We start from the raw sequence: 23,494 nt of genomic DNA, 5'->3' as shown, positions 1-23,494 counted from the left end.
GCTTGCCACTATAACCAATTGGATCTTGCCAGGGAAAGATGTTTTAATTAACATTTTGGATACCGGGAGGTTTTCTGTTCCAATACCAGGAGGGACACCACTGTTTTACCCTTGATCAAGGGGTTACCTTGAGGCCCTGGTGTTCACAAGCGTTTTCCTAAGAGACACTATTTCTGTATGATAATACAAGAAACATTTTCTTTTCAAAAAGAGCCATATATTTTAAATCTATTTTTAGTCTTGCAGTCATCATATATACCTCAGGATTATATACAGCTCTGGAAAAAATTGAGACCACTCTTTAAAAAATAAAATAATATCTGCATTTTTAAATCCTGGTTTAATTGTGGTTCTGCTGGCAAAAGAGAAGCAGGCTGCTTCCAGGTTCAAAATTTTTAATACAGCAGAACACAAGAACAAGTTGAAGCAGGAGACCCTGGGAAAGACCAGAAACCAGCCAAGTAAAAGGGGGAAATGACTTTCTAATGCCAGAGATGACTGTTAACTTATCCGACAGTTTCTCAAGAATCGAAGGATGACATCAATTGACCTTGATAAGGAATGGGAAACATTAAGTGCAGGTGTGAAGTGCACTGCTAGGACAGTTCATATCAGGCACCTAGAAGCAGGACTGAAGTCCCATAAAGCAGGGAAGAAGCCCTTCATTAACGACAAACTGAGAAGAACCAGGTTGGAGTTTGCAAACAAAAAAAATATTCACAAACGCACACTCATAAATTGAGAAATGAGTGAAACAAAAAATTGTGCTGTGGTCACTTAATTTTTTCCAGAGCTGTATATGGTATATATCAATTGCCACTTCATTGTTTATATGTACATACATTTAGCAGACAATATTGCCGAAAGGTGACATACAAGTGAATTGGATAATGCATCACAAGCAACAATATCATCTTCACGCCTCTTTAAAAATTGTAAAATAAGAATGACCGTGATCTAAATATAAACACTTATTTTCAGTTGCATGTTGGTATAGTAGTCAGACAGTCATATATTTTTATGGTTGAAGAAGCAGAAATGCTTGTGTTTTCACTTGCACCGCCATGATTGAAACACCTAAAACTATCTGCACTACTTGCTTCTAGGTGTCCTATGTCATCCATGCTCAGGGGAAGGACCACAATGTAGTCCTAGAGAAAAACAAGTAAGTCTGAAAAGTCCCTATTTGGATGCCGTGAGTCGTTAGTTGTCCTGGGGCATTTTTCTCTTCCTTTTGGGGAAGCAGAAAAGGGAAATATTTGTACTTCTGTTCTCTGTTTTGTCATATTCAAGTGACTGAGTCTGATAGGATGTAAATCAGAAGGCAGCGTCAGGCTTGTAAAGGCCGCTTTAGGTGATGTCACCACTGGAGCGCTACTGGCTGTGTATACCGGGGTAAAGAGCTCTGCACTTTACTGGCACAAACAGTAATGCTTTATGAAGAAATATACAGCTATCAGAGATTAGAGCTGTTCTATAATGGCAAAAATTATGATTACAATTATTTTGGTCAATACTGAGATCACAATTATTTGAGATTTCTCCTTGACTTTGGAAACATTATGCATTTATTGACCTGTACAAAAAAAAAACTTGCCTCTTTAAATGTGGATTTCCTTAAACTCTAAATATGATTGAACATGAGAAACAAATAGGGGCTAGAAAGGGATGTATTGGATTAATAACACAAGACATAATGGCAGCATTATTGTTAAATGAAATGCAGTAGTCATTCAGTCTCAGTTATTTTGTTTTGATAATCACTGGAAGCCAAAATTGTAGTTGGAATTAAAATTCAATCAATTGCCCAGCCCCATTAAAAATTACTTAGATTTCACAAATATTGAGTTATAAATGCACATAAGAGAGGAGCGTTTTAGCAGCTGCACCTGGGAATTGCATACGAGGTTTTCATCTAGCGTCTTGCCTGTTCATCGCTCCAATGCCTTACCCAGAGCTCCGGGTCCAAATGATTCTCTGTGCATTTACTGATTCAAGGATCAAGCTGAAGGAAGAAGAGCAGCCTCCCCATGAATGCTGTAGGGCAGAGTCTGTGATTAAATTTCACATCTTCACTGTAAGCCACTCCAACAGCTTTGGTGCATCTAAGGGTTCCGCCTAAAGCACAGGCACTTAAAGCACGTGAGGGGGTGGATTTGAGTGAATAGGCTGTGGCATTTCTGACAAAGCCTGCAGCTTTTAGAGGAATAAGTAAATGCTTGATGTCTGCTTCACTCTTCCAAGTTTTCAGGGGTGTCACAGCGAGTGAGACCAATGATGGGCTTCATTGTTTATTCTAAATCAGAGTTTCTCAAACCAGTCCTCAGGGATCCTCAAACAGTCCACATTTTTGAATTGGGAGAGGAAAAAAAACATGGACGGTCTTGGGGTCCCTGAGGACTGGTTGAGAAATGATGTTTCAGATTGGCTAAAAAGTAGGGTTGGGTTCTTGTTACAAGGGCCAAGTAGGGTTGTGTTCATGTTAAATCCTCTCTGGCCACAGCCAGGCATGGGCAAGGTCAAAAGCCAACTTGTAGGATAGAGGTCAAGTCGTCATTAAGAAGCATGACTGCTAATGAGAATTGTTCCTCTTCCAGTTTGCTTCTTCCCAAAGACTTCACCATGTACTTATACACCAAGGATGGCTCTCTGATCACAGAGAATCCCTTCATGGAGGTAAGAGGTTCTTCATATTGGACATCGGGATCCTTTGAAACATGCTGCAATAACTGACAGGTGTCTGTGTGTGTGTGTGTGTTTGTGTGTGTGTGTGTGTGTTCTCTTATATGATGATGTATTTATGTTATGCATTTTATTTTTGTTGTACGTACTCAAATAGAAGTCAGTGCAGAGAAAAATGTTGTTTAGTTAAGTTTACCTCTCGAGGTTTGTATTATCCTGCTGTTCTGCTGCAAGGCAAGAGGGTTTGATTTAAAAATTGTCTGTAGATTATACAGACAATAGTTCTTGCAACAGTATTTATTTGTGTTTATTAATTTTTCTGGTGTCATCAGAGTAAAATTTTTCATATTCAGATTTCAGAATTTTCTTAAATCTGCAAACAATAAATCTGGAGGTTTTTCCCATGGAATATGGGATGAGGCGCGGGGCAGCATGCAGAATGCTTACACATGTGATTGTATGACTTGCTCTGGGTGGGATGGCTAAGAGAAACATGTGACCGAGCGATGGGGGCAAGGAAGGAATGGGGCTTTTACCTGGGAATAGATGGGGAGAATGGGCTGGAAGAAGGGCACTGTACACAGAAACCAAAAAGGCTTCAAGTCACGATAATGCTACAACTGAGGGCTGGGTTAGGGATCAGGATCTGGGTGAGTTTACTTGGGAGAAGGGAGAGGACAAAAATAATATATATTGTAATGTCCTTCACAAGTGTTCATGCTTCATGTGAACAGCACTGTTTTAACAGAAGCTGCATGGTGACAATCATATACAGTATTCCTGTACAAACGGCATTTAAGTTGCCTTCATACAAAGAAATGGGCATATCCTAGGCAGCATAAACACCATCCTTCACACAATAGGTTGGTAGCAAAATTTGTGTTTTTCTAAAAATACATTATTGTACATGTTTAAATTGCTTATGGGCTGCTCCGTGAAAATGAACAGGACCCGACAGTGAGATCGTTCTTTATTAGAATCTGTGAGAGACAAGGAGACTTTGTGAGGGAGTTAGGGTGGGATCCGAACAAGTCGGGGCAGCTTTAAAAGTGTTTTTGTTTGTCAGTGAAGCACGGAGGTATTGGTCTGAGCAGGTGGAGTTATCTCAGCAGATGTCAGAGGCTCGCAGTGCCAGCCTTACTCTGGGATTTAGCTCATTCAGAATAAATGAAGAAGTCACCCTTAAGTGCCATATGGCGATGTTCTCTGCCCATCTCACAGCTAAGCCGAAGGGGCGACATTATGGTTGTCCCTGGGGAAGGAAAATGGTTAAAGGAAGACAATTTGTGGCAGAGAGGGTGGCAGCTCAAGCCCCAGGAAGGAAAATATGTTTTTTCGTGTTGATTCTTGCACTGGGCCTGAATTCCTCTGTATCCGGCTGCGCTAATGGCTTAACAATCGTCATCTGTGTCAGTGATTTGGTGGAAAGTTTTGGGTAAAAAGAAATGCTGAGTAACCTGGTTCCACTGGTGTGAAGACTGCATCCTGAACCATTTTCAGTATGAGTGTTACAGTATGAACCTATTTGACAAGCGCCAAATTAATTCTCTGACGTCAGAATAAAAAGCTCTGGGGACAAAGGTGGAACACATTGGACATACTTGTGGTAACTAGCCAGATTTAACTCGTATGTAGCACTTGATCCTGTGTGTTTATTCCCAAAGACCTCAAACTGAAAGGAGAACAGCTTTTAGAAGAGGTATTCCTGGTAGGGGATATTTGCCTGGCAGGGAAGACGGTATCTTCACAAAGGTGGTTCACCCAGGTTGAGGTTTGGCCATTGCACTCCTGTACTGACCCCTGCGAATTCCCCAAATGTTGGATTCTCAACTGCTACATTTAATTTCATCTTCCATTTGCCTGTCCTGGTCAGGATTGTGGGGGGGGGGGGCTTGTTAGAATATAAAATTATAATGTAGTCTATAAATTTGTAATATTGTTATTACACAATGTGGTGTTATTACACAATGCAGTATGTAACACCGCATTGTGTAATAACATCATGTTATGTGTAGAAAATTTGTTACATTTTGTTGAGTAATTACATAATGTGTTACAGGGTATTCCCTGGACAGGATTCCAGTCCATCACAAGGCCAATGCACACACTCACGCTAATGTTATATCCTATTATTATATGTTGCATACCTTTCCTGCAGGAGAACATCCATGCAACACAGAGGTGAGATTGGAATCCCCCAACTTTGATGGTGTGAGCTGCCATATTCTGATATTATGGTATGATGGATAAAGCTAACTAATGTGGCACAGGGTGAACCAAGGTTCCCTGGGATAGATTGACAGACATTCTGTGAATAAAATATCTCGAGCATGTTTTCATACAGCTGGCTATAAACCTGTACTGCAGGTTTGGATGCGATGTGATGTTCTTTCTGTTGTGAAGACAAAAGTACGCCTTTTATGCTGTTTTTCAATGGAGCATTGTGCTCTGTGCATCCTGGTTAGACTCTGCGGTGTTTAAAGCCTTTTTTTTTTGTGCATCTTTTCAAAAGAGAAGTTAACTGAGGAAAGACAAAGTCAGCTCTTTGATCAGAAATACGGAACTGACTGCAATTGTACCACAAGTTTACCTTGCCCTGGGATCTCCGTCCCATCTTGCATGCAGGAATTGCTGTTTGACAGTGAATTTTCCTTTTTATTAATAATTGTGCATATTGAATAATTCTGGTTAGATCCACAATGAAAGTGTACTATAGTACAACGGGAGGTCAGCAGGATATTCTAAGGGCACTGTGTCCTGTAGCTGCAGGACTTTAATTATTCTTCCCTGTGAAGTTTGGCCACCTTTACCTCTGTGCCAAAGAGCCTGGCTGTTACTCACTTTGGACAGCGACTGTGACTCTCCCCCCCTGTTACCTGACTCATCGCCATTTCATCATCTTTTCAATGATGTGCTTTTAAATTATGAGGTTTGGGAAAACAAAACTTGTACGCAGAGGACTGAATAACATATTTGAAGTATTACTTGGAGGGCTTGAAGTAGTGCTTGAGGACTAACTGGAACTGCATTTTAAGGCTTTAATGGACAATCCAGTCAAATTAACTTAATGTTAAAATGTTTCAATGGTAATGATATAATTTTGTCTTGGAAGGAGAACAGAAAGGATGAAAAATCACCACAAGGCATTTATTTTGCAGTAAAGATTCGACAGGCTACATGCTGCATTTTCACTTAAGTTATGTCTCCATCCCACGACTTCATGCCGATTAAGTGACTGAAGATTGGTATTTCCTTTTTGAGGTCAATGTTTTTATGCGCAGCTGGGAATATTTACAGCACTACCCACTTCAAAGCATGAACAGTTAGCATTAGCATTTAGCAGTGTTCCCCAGCTAGCTTCCATCAAGTGTAAATATCGTGCAGCGTAACTTCAGGTGCATATGCCGATAGTAAATGTGCAGCTTGTCTATCAGGCATTGTTATCTCACAGCAATCCTGTAACCAACTTCAGAATTGTCATTTGTTATCCCCTTACCAGTAAATGTTTAAATAGCCCGTGTATGGTTATTGTTTTATGGAATATAGTAAATCCTTTTCCTTTACGTTTTGTGAATGGTTCAGGGTATATGGTAAAATGCTTTGCAAGAATGCTTCGGTGTCTCGTGTCTGGTTAATGCAGTTGTTCGTTGTGTTGATCATCGGTTATTACAAATGGTTCTGGAAGGTCCTCACAAAAGATATAAATACAAATGTTTGTGTGTGTGTGTGTGTGTGTGTGAGATGGACTGACTACCAAAACCAGGGTGTTGCTCAGCTTTGTACACTAGACTTCCTGAGATGGACTCTGCCTCTGCATGATCCTGTGCTGGAAATCTTTTTTTTTTTAACTGTACTAGCACAGCAGTTTTTAACAAGGCGGCATTTGATTTGCTGTGACAGGGATGTAAGGATGTAAGGATCATCAGCCATATCCTCTTGCTCTCTCAGCATTTTTTGTGAAATGGATAGATCATCTTAACATCTCCATATTCATTTTATAGTTATGCAGGCAATAGGGACCTGGGGGTGTGATTTCTGAATGACTGGCTTGCATAATTTTCCTCTCAGCCTCAGATAAAATGCTATTTTAGAGTCAGGTTACTTTCTGAGGAAGTGAAAATATATGCAGTGGCTTTTCAATTGTGTTCATTGTATTATAGTTTTTGGTCATAGTTTGTTAGCATCAGCAATCTTTAGTGTTAATTAGTGCCAGTATCCATTTATATATCATTTTTGGTTTATTTGTTTGTACATATTCCATTTTCAATTGTATCTCTGACAATTATCAGATTTATTTGTTGTCCTCAATCGCAGATCCGACCTCTGTTACATCCAGGTGGCTTTCAGCTTTGTCTCACTAAGGGCGTAACCCAAAAGTACTAAGTGCCCTTAATATACTTTAATAAAAAGGTCAAGCTCATTGACGATGCATCTAGTCCTCTCTGAAACTTCTTTCCAAATTCTTAAATCTTTTTTGTGCAATTTATTATTTCACTTTTGGGTCATTTTTGTAAGCTGCCCCTGACTTTTTCTTCTTTTTTGTGCATGCTATACATTCCCGATCTTACACTAGCTTTCATGGTGCACATATATAATTGACCAGGTCAAAGGACAAAAGGTGCTTTGCAGGACTAAAAAAAGGCTGGATGTTAACACTTGGACATAACCGGCCCAGGACCATCACGCAAACCCATCAGTCTTGCCTGGAAGGGGCCAGCCTCTGCTTAGGAAGATGCTCTTTCAGTTTTTTCTTTTAGTGTTTTTGTCGCTTTTCTTTCCTGTCAGTGTGCAGAATCAGTGTATTACGGTGACACAGGTGAAATCACCCTGGAAAAGTATCAGTCATCTTCACAGGGTCTTGCCTGGCAGAAAAAACAGGAAATCCTTCATATCACTGTGCGGAAATGGTACAGGAAGCGTGTTTGTCCTGTTCGGATCCAAGCCATCAGAGATGAACAGGCTTGTTTGCCAGTTGTAGGTTAATGAAAATTCCCAGTGCATGGTGTTCATATTGTTTGTCAGTCCATTAACTGGTTCATACTGTCCTTGTTTAAAAGAGTTTGCATAAATTAACTGAACACTGGGGTTTTAGCTCATAAAATGAAGGTTTTTTTTTTTCATAGTAAAAAGATTATGCAGAAAACCTAAAACAACAGTGGGCTTTTATGGTCATAAAATAATGTTTCTCTTAGTCTTATTACACATGGTCTTACTGGTCTGTGTGTGTCTGGCAACGATATTTCGAAGGAAGGTCTATAGGGCTATGCTGGTTATTTTTTCACGGTGAGTGTAAAAATCCAGATAACTGGGCCAGTGTGGGTTAGTGGTGCCACTGGAGTCACTGAGGTGCACTAGTGGGTGTGAGCTGACCCCAGGAGACCTTCCAGCACCACAATTATGTTCAGACAGTTTCCATTTCCTCCCCTCTAAGTGCAGAAATACATAAGGTCTCTGCACCGATTTTGTTTCCCAAAAGTGGTTGGAAAGATCTGCTGCTGCTATTTATGTTAAACACCCCTGTGAGGCAGCAGATGAGGTTCACTAACACAGTGCTGGTTTAAATACAGTGAAATGTGGTTAATTTGGTCAGAATCCTGCCAGCTGTACAGGTGAATCTCTTCTCAAGGTTCATCTGTGTGTTTTTAAAGGTCGCAAAGGTTTGCCTTTGTTGATACAGAGGAGACAGGAGGTGGTTTTGCAGCCATTCATTAACAAACTCAATCCAACCAAGGGAGATGCAGTTTGTACAGCAAAGGTGTTTCACAAAGTATCTGAGAATTACAAGGTTTTAACACCAGAGGTCTCAGTTCCTCCTCGACAGCATCCCTCAGGTTATTTGAGTTTGAGACCCCTGATTTATACCTTATTTGAGGAGTAATTTAAAATATTCCTTTTCACCTCATCCTGCAGCATTTCTCCCCAGCACCTGTTCCTCATAAAACACAGAGCTACCCTAGGGCTGGACAATAATTCGATATCAATATATATCGCGATATAATTTTTTTCGATAACGGTGATACGATTTTTAAACACATTTCCGATATTTCGATATACATTTGAATATTATATATATTCACCGGCTTTTAAAAATGTATCACAAGTGCTAAACAGCGCGTATTCAAATCGCATTCGCATGGTAATTTGCTGAACAACGCAGCTGTGAAACGTGATCCAGGTAAAACTTTTTTAGACAGCATAAATAATATTGAAGCATTTGTTTTCAAGCAGACTGTTAAAAGCAAAAGCAACAAAGCATTTTAGACTTTGTAAAGAAACCATAGTAACCACGTGTATGATACTTTTCAGAGCTGCGTCAGAGGGAAATGACTCGTGAATTTAATTTTGACACTGGTTAGCTTTTTGTGAAAACGAACTACAGTACACCCCGCAGGTTTTTTGTGATTTTGTGAGCGATCTTTGTGTTTTCAATGTTGGAGAATATAATTAAAGGTTTGTATCAAGAAACGACGGTGGTTTTTATTGTATACTGGTAAATCTCTGCTGTTAGTTGGTGGTATGCCTTTTGTTAGCCAACATGTATGTCGGGGCCGGCTCTACGCTGGGGCAACGCCCCCTTAAGCAAACGTCCTGCCCCCTTAAATCAAACTTTTAGAAGTTGAGGAAGAAAATAATAATTACCCACAAACTGAATATGGACAAGATTTACTACAGTAGCTGAAAAATCCACTGAAAAAGGCACAAACGAGATGATAAGTTTCACTTCTTGTTCGCTCTTTCCCTCCGCGTTCTGTTTGTGCGCGGGCTCACGCAGCACTCGGCAGATCCCCCACTCACCCTCCCCCCAGCTAAACATCCAATCACTGTTAGTATGCAAATGAGCCAGTTTCTCAGTAGGCAGGGCAAAGCGAAATGAGCTGCGTGATTGCGGAAGGTTTGGAGGAAACAGCAATCTCTCTCGTCAAAATCATAGTGACTAGTGAGATCATGGTTCGAATTATTTTTGTCTATTTGGGGGGGTCTTGATCGGGGGGTACTGTACCCCCCAGTACCCCCCGATCAAGACCCCCCCCCAAAAAGACAAAAATAGCAGTTTGGGGGGGGGGGGGTATTAACATTTTTCTTGTTGTTTTTTTTTTTTTTTAAAAAAAACCTCACCTTGTAGGAAAATTTTATGTAAAACGATTTTAGACACCCCTAGTGTGGATCGTACCATTTGAACCACCTTGGCGCTAGAAGCAGCTTAGCCAGTCGGTTACGTCATTCATTCTCATTGAGCGACTTGTTCGTTGTGATTTCAAGATTCTTTATTCGTCACATACATAGTTATAACAAGTACAACATGTAGTGAAATGAACCCTGACCGATCCTATTTTTCAGTTTTATATTTCAAGACTCGGTGAATTGATTTTTTCTTTTTCATAACTTAGCCTACCCTTTTTAGTTTTGGTAATATTGGCAATAGTGAAAAGTGTTTTGTTGGGTTCAAATATGTTTGATATAGGCCATCCAATTAAGGTAAATGTCTTGTTTTTAATCTGATGAGGAATATTTTATTTTATTTTTTGTTTTACTTTTCAGTTTTCCCCCTGAGGGATTGCCACCTTACTGTGGTCAGGGGCTTTGCGTGCCTCAGTGACCCTAAGAGCTACACCAGCAGAAGCTTAGCCTTCAGGTGGGACACCCAAGTTGGACAGGTCTTAGGGCAGAGGCCTGACAAAGTGCAATCCAATTACATGACAAAAACAGTTATCCAGAGCACCACCCCACCCCTTTCCCGCCTTTGTCGCCACCATGTGCCCCCTTCACATTTCTGTCTGCCCCCTCATATATGCATGTCTAGAACCGGCCCCGATGTATGTACATATTTATAGCATGCCGATCGCGTCAAACAAATCGCGGCAATGCCAAAAACCCGTGCATGTACATTCTCAGTTATTAACGCACATAAATACATTTCAAGCACATGCTAATATATTGCTGCCATATTGGTTTTCGGTTATCTCGATCATCGGTTATCTCGACGCTTTTTGGCAACCCCCTAGGCCGGCGACATAACCGGGTTCGACTGTATATGAATAATCAGCCTGTTCTAGTTTAAATGGAAATATATTATTGTCAATAAGCTGAGTCTGAGAGTTTTATTTATTTGATAGTTTATTTCACATTTCTTGTTTGTAAAGGCTAAATACAAAAAAAAAGTGAACCTTTTTTTTTTGTACTGTTTTTATTTTAAAAAAAAATTATATAATTTTAATAGGAGGAGCCTGGAGGTATTATAGACTTTGCAAATTCAGTTTGCAGACAACCATTGTGCGTGTCCTCGGCAGTTTTTTCCTGAGGCTTTTTAATATTGTCCATATCGATATCGGAATTATATCGTATCGACCAAAATTAAGAAATATATCGTGATATAAATTTTTGCCATATCGTCCAGGCCTAAGCTACCCCCACGTCTTACTCCCATATGCGATTCTCAGCAATCTTTGCGTATTTTTGTGACGCACAGAGATTACCTTTGTGAAATAAGTCTGTCTCAGGCATCTCGGCTTCTTAGCCATGAATGTTACTTTTTCAAAGGCAATAATCTTGGGGAGCGACATGTTTGATATAATACAACATTATATCAACCGGGGGATGGTGGCGACTGTGAAACTTGCTGACCTGTCACCGTCAAAGTGCCCATGATGCAGTGAAATTCCTTGTAGTACCCCAGTTTACACATGTATGAGTTAAATATTAAAAAATAAACTTAATTTAATCGGTACTTTTTCTAAAATGTTTTATGGGAACTGCTCGTTGGCTTCCTGTGAGCTACTGGTTGGCTACCACCAACACTGGATTCAGCCAATCACGGCTATGCTGCTTAGTTGATTTTATATGTAACATTACACTGCATACACAATTATTATGCTGTTTGTATTCTAATGGAAAATCATCTCCAAGAGCGTTTTTGTTAACGAAAAACCGTATTAACTGCATTACTCAATTAGTGTAAACATTTTCAGTTGTTTTATTGGGAGAGGGTGTGGCTTAAAGTGAGGAATGCCTTAAATTCAGGTGTGCTTAATTATTAGGCAGATTTTTGCTGCTAGAAAAATGGGCCGAAAAGGAGACGTAACAGAAGGTGAAAAGACAAAAAATAGTTAACTGGCTTTCACGGGGCTACAAAACTGTTGAAATTGCAAAGGTATTGAGTTGTGATCACCAGGCAGTCGAAAGATTTTTGAGCACGAGATCACAGAGACTCAAAAAGCGTGTTGAGAAGAAATTATGCAAATTGAGAACTAGAGACTTACTGTAAGAAGAGTTAAACGGGAAGTATGCAGGAACCCTTTAGCGTCAAGTGCCACCATCTTTCAGAAATGTAAACTTCCTTTATGCTGCAGAAGTACAAAATGCGAAGGCAGAAAAACAGCCTCCTTTTAAATAAAAATCATAAGCAAAAGCATCAAGAATGGGCAACGAAATATATGAAGACCTTTTTCAAAGGTTTTGAGATGAGTGACCCTGGGTGGACCTGATGGGTGGGTCCATGGCTGGGTTGCTATCTGCCATCGCACACCGAGGTGGAGGAGGGATAATGGTATGGGCTGAAATTATCAACAGTGAATTGGTCTGACCAGTTCAGATGGAAGACGGCTTGAAAACAAACTCCAGAAACTAAAGGTGTCCTGGAGGACACCTTTCTCAAGCAGTGGTACCAGAAGAAGCCAGAATCATTCAAAAAGTCCATGATACTGATGCAAGACAATTTGCTCCATCTCATGCATCGAAGTTCACCAGAGTGGCTGGCCGGCAAAGGGTTCAAAGATAGTAAAATGATGACTTGCCCCCCCCTTGCTCACCTGATCTGAACCCAATAGAAATCCTGTGGGCCTTGCTAAAGAGGGAGATCTACAGACAAGGAAAGCAGCACACGTCACTGAACGGCTTGTGGGAAGTTGTCCTGGATGCTTTTTCAAAATTAGGCACATTGACGTAAAAATCTGATATGATCAATGGATAATTTGTGGAGTTTTTTTGCCACTCAGTGGGAGTGAGCGCAGTGATTTCCATCTGCTTTGACATCATGGACATACCCTTTGCAGTACGAGGAGCGTAAGAAAATTGCATAAGTGACGGAAGGGTGATAGTCTGGTGGTATTTTATGCTTTTAACAACAACCAGTAGGACAGGAATTAATGATCTTTGGGGGGAAAAAAAACAGAAGATTTAAGAGGTGGAAGTACCGCTTAGTGGGAAATCCCATTAAACAAAGAACACACAATTTTGCGAGCCAATGCGTATAATATGAAAAACGCAATGGAGGATTTGGGAGTTCCTAGCTTGGACTGTTTTGTGCCCTCGCTACAGCTTATGATACACAAGAGGCTTCTGTCACAATGATGTGTAAGTGACACTGTTACCAGTGGGAGAAACCTTGTTTGACATTTTAAGCATTCGCCACTTGCATATCCTCGCTTGGAAGATATTCAAACTCAACCACAAATGCCTCAAAAACGCTTAAAACAAGATGTACAGACGCTCCTCTACTTACGAATGAGATACGTTCCGAAACGGCCGTTCGTAACTTGAAATGTTCGTAAGTCATTATTCAACATAATTTTAAGGGTATACTCCAGGGGTGGCCAATCTTATCTGCAAAGGGCCGGTGTGTATATGGGTTTTCACTGCAACTCCCTAATTAGATTACTAATTAGAGGACTGATTGGCTGAAGAGTCCTCACACCTGGGTTTGAACAGCTGACCTACAGGTTATCCCAAAAACCTGCATACACACCGGCCCTTTGTGGATAAGACTGGCCACCCCTGATATACGCAAATGCAAAGAAATAGGATGCTGGGAGTACGCAACGCACGCTACACTGCTGCGCGGCGGGAGTAGCGGCCAGAAGTCATACTAGGCGGAATTGGTGTGCAGAAAAAAAAAAATTATGTTGCGGACAGGAAACGGGAGCCCAATGAACACAATTTGGACTTGCAGTCCTCTTCATTCGTATGTCTGAAAGTTCGTAAGTTGAAAGTTCCGTAAGTAGAGGAGCGTCTGTACAAACGAGGTGGGCCAGTATGTTATATATGTCTCTAGTAGCCTAATTAAAGATTTTTTTAGTATATATTTTCATATATATTTACTAGCTAAAAAAGTTATATATAAAGTGTGTGTGTGTGTGTGTGTGTGTGTGTGTGTGTGTGTGCGCAAAAGTAAAAAGAGCTCATATCGGAATCTGTATCGGAACTGAAAAAATGTGGATCGACCCATCCCTAAGTGTAATTATATTCCTTCAGTTTAGTTTTTTTAGTGCTATTTATTTGGGTTTTTTTTTTTGAGAGAGAGAGTATTTTCTGACAGTTTTTCATTCTCAGTATGGATGAACTTCTCTTCTCTGTGTCCCAGTGAACCTTCCTTACTTTGTTGCTGATCTGTCAGTCTTGCTTGAGGGCTTCTGATATCACCACCACCTTTCTCTCTGCTGTTGCCCCAGAATCACTGTCACTACCGGGGCTATGTGCAGGACGTGGAGGACTCCGCTGTGGCCCTCAGCGTCTGCTCTGGTCTGAGGTAAGGGCTCCACTGGGGGGGGGTGGGGTGTTCAGGCCTAAAAGGCACTCTTACAGTCATGAGCCTCCAGCTGCCCCCGCTCTGCTCTGCAGTGCTGGGAGGGGGGGCACTGGTCTGTATTTGCCATCCCTTTTTGCTCCAGCTAAGATTGTCAACCAGTTTCCAGCACAAAAGCAGCTAAACGGCACCATTTTGACCAGTCTGGCAATGTGCGTAACTTGTGCCAGTGACACTTCTTTGTCTTTTTCTATGTGTTTGTTTATTGTGATGGGTGTGTGTTAAACCATCAGGAAATCAGCGCATGCAAGCTGAACATAAATAACATGTGTTTTTCCAAATGCTTGTCCCAGTGTCTTACCTTGACTGCTTGCCGGTCTGGATTAAACTCTAAGTACCTTTCAGGCCTTTGTTCGGTTTTCAGTACAACTTGAGTCATGGTGCTCATGACAACATGAGTCATAAACAGCCATCCTCTCTGAGTGTCCATGCGCCTGCACACGTATCATCTGGTGATTTACAGAAAAAACTGTGGTCTGAAGCAGGGCCTTTTCATCATCTGGGCTAATGGTACAGTCGGTCTTGTGAAACCCCTGAATTGCAGAGCCCTTATTGTGTCACATGACCCCCATCACAGTAAGCAGAGGATTGTTTCCCAGAAATAAGGATCTTCTTCTGCACTTTTTCTGGACTAATCTCCTTGCATGATGGTTGAGTAAAGACTAATTTAAGTGCCTGAATGTGATTATAATGACTTGCTGATATAATTAGGTACTGTTGTGTCTTTCATGTAGGTTCATTACTTTGTGATGACAGTCGTTTTTTCTTCATGTTAGCTGAATTACCTGTAGTTGACCACTAGAGGGACATCTAGTTCAGTCAGCCAGTAGCTGTCAGTAACTGTCTGAAAACACCATAGGTTAGTGGCACAGGGAGGAAATTCATCTCCCATTCAGTGATCCTTACCATTTCATGGTGGAATCTGACATGACAATGACACATGAGGATTTAGGTTTGATTTAATCTATAATCTATGGTTATAAACTGGAAGAAAAAGGTGTTTTCTCTACTGCATGTGTACTTGGTCCATTTTTTGGGTCCTCCATTTCACAGAGTGAGCATTATTAACTTTCACATAAAATAGATCATTTAAATACTGCCTATCAGTTGATGCTGAAAGGTTCGTAATACTATATTCTTGCTCATTCATTATAATAGCATGTATTATATACAGTGCCTTCCACAATTGTTGGCACCCCTTGTCAAGATCAGTAAAAAGGGTTAGAAAGAAATCCACCTTTTGGTGAAGCAGCTTCATCTCACATATTGAAAAAATGAGAAAAATCCAACCTTTAATTAAAATAAATTTATTCAGAGAAAAACAAATATATTTTTCTTTTAGCAAAATCACGTGCTACAATTATTGTTGCCCTGCATTGAAAACTTTGTACAAGCTCCCCTTGCCAATGAACCAGAAGTCGGTCTTCTCCTATAACGTTTCATAAGGTTGGAGGATACAGAACACGGTGTCCGAGATCATTCCTCCTCTTCACAGAATCTCTCCAGATCATCCAGGCCCTGGGTCTCTCTTGCGAACATTCCTCCTCAGCTCACTCTACAGGTTTTTTTTTTTTTTTTTTGGGGGGGGGGGGGGTCAGGGAACTGAAATGACCTTGGCAGAAGCCTGACTTTGTGGTCAGTCAACCATTTTTCTGTTGATTTGATCATTGTCCTGCTGGAGGATCCAATAATGACTCAGTTTTAGTTTCCCGGCAGAAGCAGCCAAATTTTGATTTGAAATGTCTTGGTATTTCATGGAGTCTATAATGCCATGTAGCCTAACGAGGTTTCCAGGCGTCTTTGGAGGAAAAACAGCCTCAGAACATCACAGAACCTCCACCATATTTTTCAGTTGGGATAAGGTTCTTTTCATTATAGTCATTCTTCTTTATACACCAAACCCATCTTGAGTGTTTATTGCCAAAAAGGTCTCTTTCGTTTCATCAGGCCATAGAACATGGTTCCAGTCAAAGTTGTATTAGCAGTTGGCTAATGTGTCTGGTGGTGGTTTTGGAGACTTGGTGTCCCCAAGATTACTTTTTTCTTCTAATTCTACAACTGTGATCCTTGGATTTTTTGTCTCTTACCGTCCACCTCACTTTATGTGGGGACAAAATAGACCTGGGTCCTCTTCCAGGCAAGTTTGTAACTATTCCAGTTGATGTCCGTCCTTTAATGAATACTTGTATCTGCACAATATTTCGTTTGCGTTCTTTACTGTTTACATTGTTTACTTGTTTGCACTATGTATACTGCTGTTTGCACTTTCTTGGCTTTTATAGTATATGTTTGTATGCACTCCTCACTCCTGCTTAGTAATATAGAATGTATAAAAGGAAAGGGACTTTTCACAAGAAAAATGAAGTTTTGTTTGGGGAAATAGTCGCTCACCAGTCACCCAGTCAGCATGACTCAGGTGCTATTAGGAGTGAACTTTCCAATATGTGAGCACTAAACCGATGAGTGTGAGGAAATGACAAACATATTGCCTCAGTGCTGAATCTAAGCAGCTATGACCCCCCCCCAGGGGCATGCTCCACTTGCCTGGTGTCAGCTACGGGATCGAGCCTCTGGAGGAGTCCTCCAGCTTCCAGCACTTAGTATACAGGCTGGAAGATGTGCAGGATGAGCCTCTGGTGTGTGGGACGCTCCTTGAAGACCAAGAGCATGACCTGCATGCGGAGCAGATTCACAAGCTCCATGCGCCCCCTAGTGGCCCCCTGCCCCGGGTGAGTGACACACATTCAGCCCCACTCATCCTAGCACCCCCACCCCTGTTAGCACTAATGTCCCTTGTTGCCCTCGGTTCCAGAGGAAGCGGGCCGTGCTCCAGCAGACCCACTACGTGGAGCTCTTCTTGGTGGTGGACAATGATAGGGTGAGCAGTGGGAAGCAGCCGGTCAGTCATCCATCATTTTCTAAAAAGTCAGGTTTTCCACATAGACTCATTAAGTCCCTCCTTCTCTTTTGCAGTTTAACTTCCGAAACAGGAACCAGACGGTGGTACGGGAAGAAATGGTCGAGCTCGCCAACTATATAGACAGCGTAAGTCCATTTTGAGTGCATAGTTAATTACCATTCTAAGTTTTAATAAAAATGTTCTGAATCACTTTCCCGGTTAAGCCTGCATCGATTGCATTAATTGCTATTAAGCAATTGCCTAGCGGGTTTGGCATCAGTGGCTGTGTTCGGAAGGTTGTGAGTTTGAGCCCCAGCCTTTGCAAATAGTCATATCTACGCTGAGCCCTTGAGCAAGGCCCCTAATCTTCTGAAATGCTCCGAGGGGCAGATAAATGGCCAGACCCTGGGCTCTGACCCCAAGCTTCTTCACACTCTGTCTGCCTGTTTGCCTGATCTGGAGAGATACATTACATTGTGAGGACCACATGTCCCCGCAATGTGATAAAAACCTGTTATTTTGACGTTGTGGGGGTGGTTTTTTCAATTGCATAGAAATCGATGACTGCAATCAAACACGAAAAATGCCAAAAGTCTCATATTTTGTTTGGTTACATAATTACAAACGTGTGTGTGTGTGTGTGCCTGTGCGTTTGTATGTATGCATCTGTGTGAAAGGAGAGCAAGATGGGGCATGCAAACAGAAGCATTCCAATTTTCTTATGATAATAAAGGATCATGCCCCACTCCTCCCCCAGCACTCCTTAGTATAGTAGTATAGCTCATGTAGTAGTATATATGTAGTATAATGCCTGCATCTGACATGTCTCCCCCTCCCCTCCCCTCCTCTTATGTCAGATGTATAACGCCATAAATATCAGGATTGTGCTGGTGGGGCTGGAGATCTGGAACCAGGGCAACCAGATCAGTACGGATGGCAATGCAGGGGAGGTGCTGCACCGCTTCGTGCAGTGGAGGCAGCAGGTCCTGTTGCCGCGGCGCCGACACGACAGCGCCCAGCTCATCCTGTGAGTGCGGGGAACACGCCCCCTGCTGCCGCCCCCCCTCCCCACGCCATGTCTGTCTGCCCGTTCTCTGATTGGCCCGCCTGTGCTACCCCCCCCAGGAAGAAGGGCTTCGGAAGCACGGCCGGGATGGCCTACGTCGGCACGGTGTGCTCGCACAGCCTCGGCGGGGGCATCAATGTGGTGGGTCGGCCGCTTCTCCTCACCCGTGCGTCTGCTTCTGTTCTCTCCTAATATTTCCATAATAACCCTTTATAATAGAAGCCCTTTGCCGTGAAAATTTCCACCAGCTACTCTAGTTCCTTCCTGCGGTCCAAAGACATGCAGCTGCATTTTGGTGCCTGTTGAGTGTGTGTGTCCTGTGATGGATCAGAATCTGCGCCCCAGCAGTGGATGAACATTTGAACATGGATGGATGGATGGACGTTGGTTGCTGCTCTCTCTTGTTTTTGCTCTCTTGTAACAGTACTTTGCTCTCTTTCCGTTACGTTTCCTTTGCGCTTCCACAGTTCAGCAACGTCAAAACGCAGCAGTTCGCGTCCATCGTGGCCCACGAGTTGGGCCACAACCTGGGCATGAGTCATGATAACGGGCGGGACTGCCGGTGCGCTGCCTCCAGCTGCATCATGAACTCCGGGGCGACGTGAGTGCAGCCGCTCTCACCATCCTCAACGCCGCCTCTTCATTTCCTTGGTATCCAGTCAGCTAACGGCCCAAAATCTCCGCCCTCCTGCCTCCAGCGGTTCACGCAACTTCAGCAGCTGCAGCGCCGACGACTTCGAGAAGCTGATACTGGGCAGCAGGGGTCGCTGTCTGCTGAACTCCCCCCGTCCGGAGGAGGCCTACAGCACCCCCTACTGCGGGAACAAGCTGGTGGACGGGGGGGAGGAGTGCGATTGCGGCACGGAAGCGGTGAGGGCTGCGGGGGACGGGAGGGGGAGGTTTGTGAAACAGGCTCGGAAACGTGTGAAGTGTATAATCTGGTTGACGAAAATGCTACGCGTGTAGCAGGACAATGTTGGAGCCACATGGCTACATCGTTTGGGCTCCTAGCCTAGACGTGAGCCAGTACGACGACGCACAGCTTAGTACTGGCGTATCAGCTCCATATAAGGGTAACGGCAAGAATGAGCTTTGAAGGTGCCTTTTCTGTACTGACCAATCATTTGTCCTCCACTCTTCATGTAGGAGTGCAAGAAGGATCCCTGCTGTGAACCCAAGACATGCAAGCTCAAGTCCTGGGCACAGTGCGCTGATGGGGCGTGCTGCAAAAACTGCCGGGTAAATCCCCTCCTCCCCCTGCAGGGGGCTCCAGAGGCAGGGTGACTTGGCAGATTGTCATCCACCCCGAATCCCATCGTTATTTATAGCAGAAGCTTCGCCTACCAGACTGTATGCCATCTCCAGCCTGTAACACCCTTTCTTCTGCCGTCTTGCTTTGTCTTAGTTCCTTACGGCCGGTTCCGTGTGCCGGGCTGCCAATGACGAGTGCGACCTGCCTGAGTACTGCAACGGCACCTCCTCGGTGTGCCAGAGTGACATCTACAAGAAAAACGGGCACCGGTGCAGAAGCGGTACAGCCTACTGTTACAGCGGGAAGTGCAAGCACTATGACGGACAGTGTCAGGCGATTTTCGGCCCAAGTGAGTCGGTCCTCCTGGCGTATAGGTCCACTGTGGATAGCCTTCATCCAAAATCTTCCAAAAATGTATTAAATTACTTTCATAAAATGCATTACTTCTTGCCCATTTGACTTCCTCTCCCCGGGCCCTGGAGGATGGGCTCCCCCTTTGAGTCTGGTTCCTCCCAAGGTTTCTTCCTTCCAGGGAGTTTTTCCTTGCCACTGTCGCCTATGGCTTGCTCACTGGGGGCTTTGGGCGGGGATAATGTAAAGCGCTTTTAGACAGTGTAATGTGAAAATGCACTATACTAATAAAATTGAACTGAATTACTCATAATTCATAGCTGCTTAGATTCAGCAACTAATTATTCTTTGTCTGAAACTCTAATAAAATAAGCAAAATATCAGTAACATAATAGCATCAATTAACCTTGTATTATGCTCAGTTATTGTGTTGTACTTTTTCTATTAAAATAGCAGTATTTTACATGCAAGTCCTCACATAGCACTTGGCTGTCGGGATTTGAGTACTCCACAGTGCCTAATACCCCATTGTTTTCTCCTGTAGTCAATCACTGTTCTAACTATGCTTTTTGCAGCTGACTTAACACTATAAGACAATGATACCCCCTCCTCTAAATTAAGGATCATAATTTTCAAAACCTGAACTTGAGCGCCCTCTGCTGTAGAGTCACTGTAGTGGGAAAAAAACAGTTCCAGCTGGACAATGGAGCATATTAGACTTGTCCTCCTGACCTGTGTGTGTGTGTGTGTGTGTGTGTGTGTGTGTGTGTGTGTGTGTGTGTGTGTGTGTGTATACGCGCACTCAGAGGCCAAGGCTGCCCCGGAGGTATGCTTTCACCACGTCAACCTGATGGGAGATCGCTTTGGGAACTGCGGCTTCCAGGGGAACAGCTACAAGAAGTGCACCAGCAGGTCAGTTTGCCAAGAGAGCGTTACACACTTTCCCCCCCAATGTATAAACCAGTGCCCCCTTTATGGCAGCTATGGCTACAACCGCCCCCCCGACCGCAACACCCCCTGTGTTCTCTGCAGCAATGCCATGTGTGGAAAGCTGCAGTGTGAGAATGTGCAGATGGGAACCGTCTTTGGCATCGAACCCGCCATCATCCAAACGCCAGCCGGTGGGACCAAGTGCTGGGGCGTGGATTTCCTGCTGGGCTCCGACGTCCCTGACCCAGGCATGGTGAACGAGGGAACCATATGTGCGGAAAACAAGGTAGGACACAGCCAGTGGCGGATGGAAGGTTCCTTTCCCCTTTTTTCTGTCCCTATAATATGAGATCATGCCAGCTCTGATTGCAGGCAGAGTGTCACTCAGTCCATTGTGACACTACCTGTGATCAGAAGGTTGCTGGTTCAAATCCCGTAGCAGGCACAATTTCACTGTTGGACTCTTGAGTGATGCCCTTAACCCCATTCACTGCAGGGACTGTCTGATCCAGAGTTCTTAAAATGTACATTGAATAACAATGTATATAAAAAGTATCTGTTAGATAAATAAAATGTTAAATGTAATCTGCCATGGCCAGATGAAAGCTCCAATGAAATTTGGTGCTTACCTTGCTTTCCCCAGGTGTGCTTGAATTATGAGTGTGTAAGTGCCGATCTACTGAAATATGACTGCGACACGCAACAGAAATGCCACGGTCATGGGGTACGTACTGCTGCTCAAAATACCCCCCTGTCATTTAGTGTTAACCCCACCACCCTTTTCTGTTACAAACGGTGGCTCTACTTAAAGTTAAATGACTGCTATGGATTTTGGGCCTTGAGCGTAGAACCTGTTCCTTCTTCTGTAGGTGTGCAACAGCAATAATAACTGTCACTGTGACGAGGGCTGGGCCCCCTCCAACTGCAAGGACAGAGGCTACGGGGGGAGCGTGGACAGCGGCCCCACATGGAACGGTAAGGAAGAGAGGGGTGCCGTCGCTGCGGAGCTCACAGTACAGGCTGAGTCACTCACACCTACCCGCGCCGTCCGCCTCCCCTCATCCGAGCACCGGTGGGGGCGTCGCAACACCGCAGCGGCTGCGTAGGCGCGTCATTCGTCCACGCGCTAACCCCGCCTCCTCCCTGTAGACAAGGACACCTCCACTCGGGATGGCCTGCTGGTCTTCTTTTTCCTGGTGCTCCCAATGCTAGTCCTGGGCGTCTACGTCTTTCTCAAGAGGGATGAACTACGGAGGCGATTCTGCAGGTGCGTGTAGCCAGTAAGCGCGGCTTGGGAAACGGGTGTCAAGTTCTTGCCAGGGTCTCACAGCTCAGCCAGAAACATCTCCCTAAGTGAGAAGTAACCCCAATGTGGTGATCTCCAGGTCTGTGTCAGACTCAACTGCCCCCACAGTTATGCAAGGGCCAAAGACAGTGACTTAATCCACCCAGTACACCCCTCATCTAACACATTCTTTTCAAGCTAAATATCTTGGAGAAGAGGCACATGGTCCTTCAGCCTGTCAACATGGAACTGTGTACCGAGAGGACGTGTTAAGCAGATATCGTAGTTTTGACTTGACCCATTGTCTGAGCTCACAGGCCAAACTTGCCTGTGAGCAAAGTCAGTCCTGTCCTTCCGCCTTGAGCCGCTCAGTGCTCTGTGACTTGACACAGCGTGACACCACTCTCTTCTGCCACCAGGGGCACCAGCGGTAGAAACAGCAGAGCCGCAGCAAGCGGCAACCGGAGATCCCCTCAGAGGAACACCCCGGGCAGTATCGTCAAGGATGGAGTGAGTGACCCAACCGTAACCCTTTAACCCAGTTAATGCATTATGTTCTCCATGAACTCCCCTAAGGAATAGCCGCACAGAACAAGGTCAGCTGCTAGTATACCCAAAATTAAAGGCAGACAAAAGCCATTGTCCTCTGCCTTGTGATTTAAAGCTCCACATGCTTATCTGTGCATGAAGTTCTTCTCTGTCTATACTGATCATTAATGTTTGTTTAATTAATTAATTAATTAATTAATTAATCAATCAGATGTAGTTTTGTGGAAGTCACTGGTAAACTGTTTGCAGTTTGCATAGAGTAAACTAGTGTTCTTCTTCATGTACGGTGTTCATCAATCGAATGCTGTTTGAGACCGATTTTAAAACCATGTGTTTACAGTTTCACCTTTAACTAAAATGCAAACAAAATGTAGGAATGACTGAGTTTTTTCCCCTTCTTTTCTATGATGAAAGCATCAAGCTCAGTTGTTACCATCCCAGGAGGTAAATGATATGTGTACATACATATATACATATAACCATTTCTGCTGCTTGGAAGGTCTGGTTCCACTTTTCTGTCTGCTTCTCCAGTGGGCTGCAGGATCAAGCCACAAGACCCCTCCATTAAAATCATCAGCTTGCAGGCGCTTTGGGCAGAACCTTCCTGTCCAGTTGGCACGCTACATAAAATCCTGAGATTTTTTTAAAAAAATGAAGCTGGTGTAATCTGAAGCTCGTAACTAGCAGGGGTTTTGGGAGCTTCGGGCTGGCTTCAGATTAAGCAGTGCTTCATTCCTGTCAGTGGTTATGTACCTGGGAATAGGGGTTGTAGATGGAGGCTTTGGTCTCTGCTTGCATGCTTCTAGGGCTATTAGAAGGAGCTTGATCTTTGTGCTTTTTCCTGTATCGGGCCTCATTTCCCTTTCACCAATGAAGGATATCGCAACTTCTTCAATCTTTTC

The 23,494-nt window shown here is 43.4% G+C and overlaps 1 protein-coding gene across 6 annotated transcripts in view; it reads left to right on the top strand.

Annotated features, from left to right (window-relative positions):
* The window catches only part of LOC111857585 (disintegrin and metalloproteinase domain-containing protein 9-like), a 31,146-nt gene that overhangs the window by 6,315 nt on the left and 1,337 nt on the right, over positions 1-23,494 (top strand). For 5 of the 6 annotated variants that reach the window (XM_023838602.2, XM_072704395.1, XM_072704388.1 and 2 more), the window contains 19 exons: positions 1,107-1,165; positions 2,598-2,676; positions 14,127-14,203; positions 16,788-16,989; positions 17,073-17,138; positions 17,234-17,305; positions 18,017-18,186; positions 18,285-18,366; positions 18,693-18,826; positions 18,924-19,095; positions 19,372-19,464; positions 19,631-19,826; positions 20,635-20,740; positions 20,861-21,044; positions 21,402-21,482; positions 21,628-21,733; positions 21,908-22,025; positions 22,463-22,553; positions 23,007-23,036. In XM_023838602.2, coding sequence (XP_023694370.2) covers positions 1,107-1,165; positions 2,598-2,676; positions 14,127-14,203; positions 16,788-16,989; positions 17,073-17,138; positions 17,234-17,305; positions 18,017-18,186; positions 18,285-18,366; positions 18,693-18,826; positions 18,924-19,095; positions 19,372-19,464; positions 19,631-19,826; positions 20,635-20,740; positions 20,861-21,044; positions 21,402-21,482; positions 21,628-21,733; positions 21,908-22,025; positions 22,463-22,553; positions 23,007-23,036 — 2,118 coding nt within the window. The remainder of the gene's footprint in view (positions 1-1,106; positions 1,166-2,597; positions 2,677-14,126; positions 14,204-16,787; positions 16,990-17,072; positions 17,139-17,233; positions 17,306-18,016; positions 18,187-18,284; positions 18,367-18,692; positions 18,827-18,923; positions 19,096-19,371; positions 19,465-19,630; positions 19,827-20,634; positions 20,741-20,860; positions 21,045-21,401; positions 21,483-21,627; positions 21,734-21,907; positions 22,026-22,462; positions 22,554-23,006; positions 23,037-23,494) is intronic. The other variant, XM_023838604.2, reaches the window with a different exon arrangement.

The sequence above is a fragment of the Paramormyrops kingsleyae genome, chromosome 2 (assembly GCF_048594095.1).
Source record: "Paramormyrops kingsleyae isolate MSU_618 chromosome 2, PKINGS_0.4, whole genome shotgun sequence".
NCBI lineage: Eukaryota > Metazoa > Chordata > Actinopteri > Osteoglossiformes > Mormyridae > Paramormyrops > Paramormyrops kingsleyae.
Note: the sequence above shows the minus strand (reverse complement) of the source record. Positions and strands in the feature narration are given on the sequence as shown.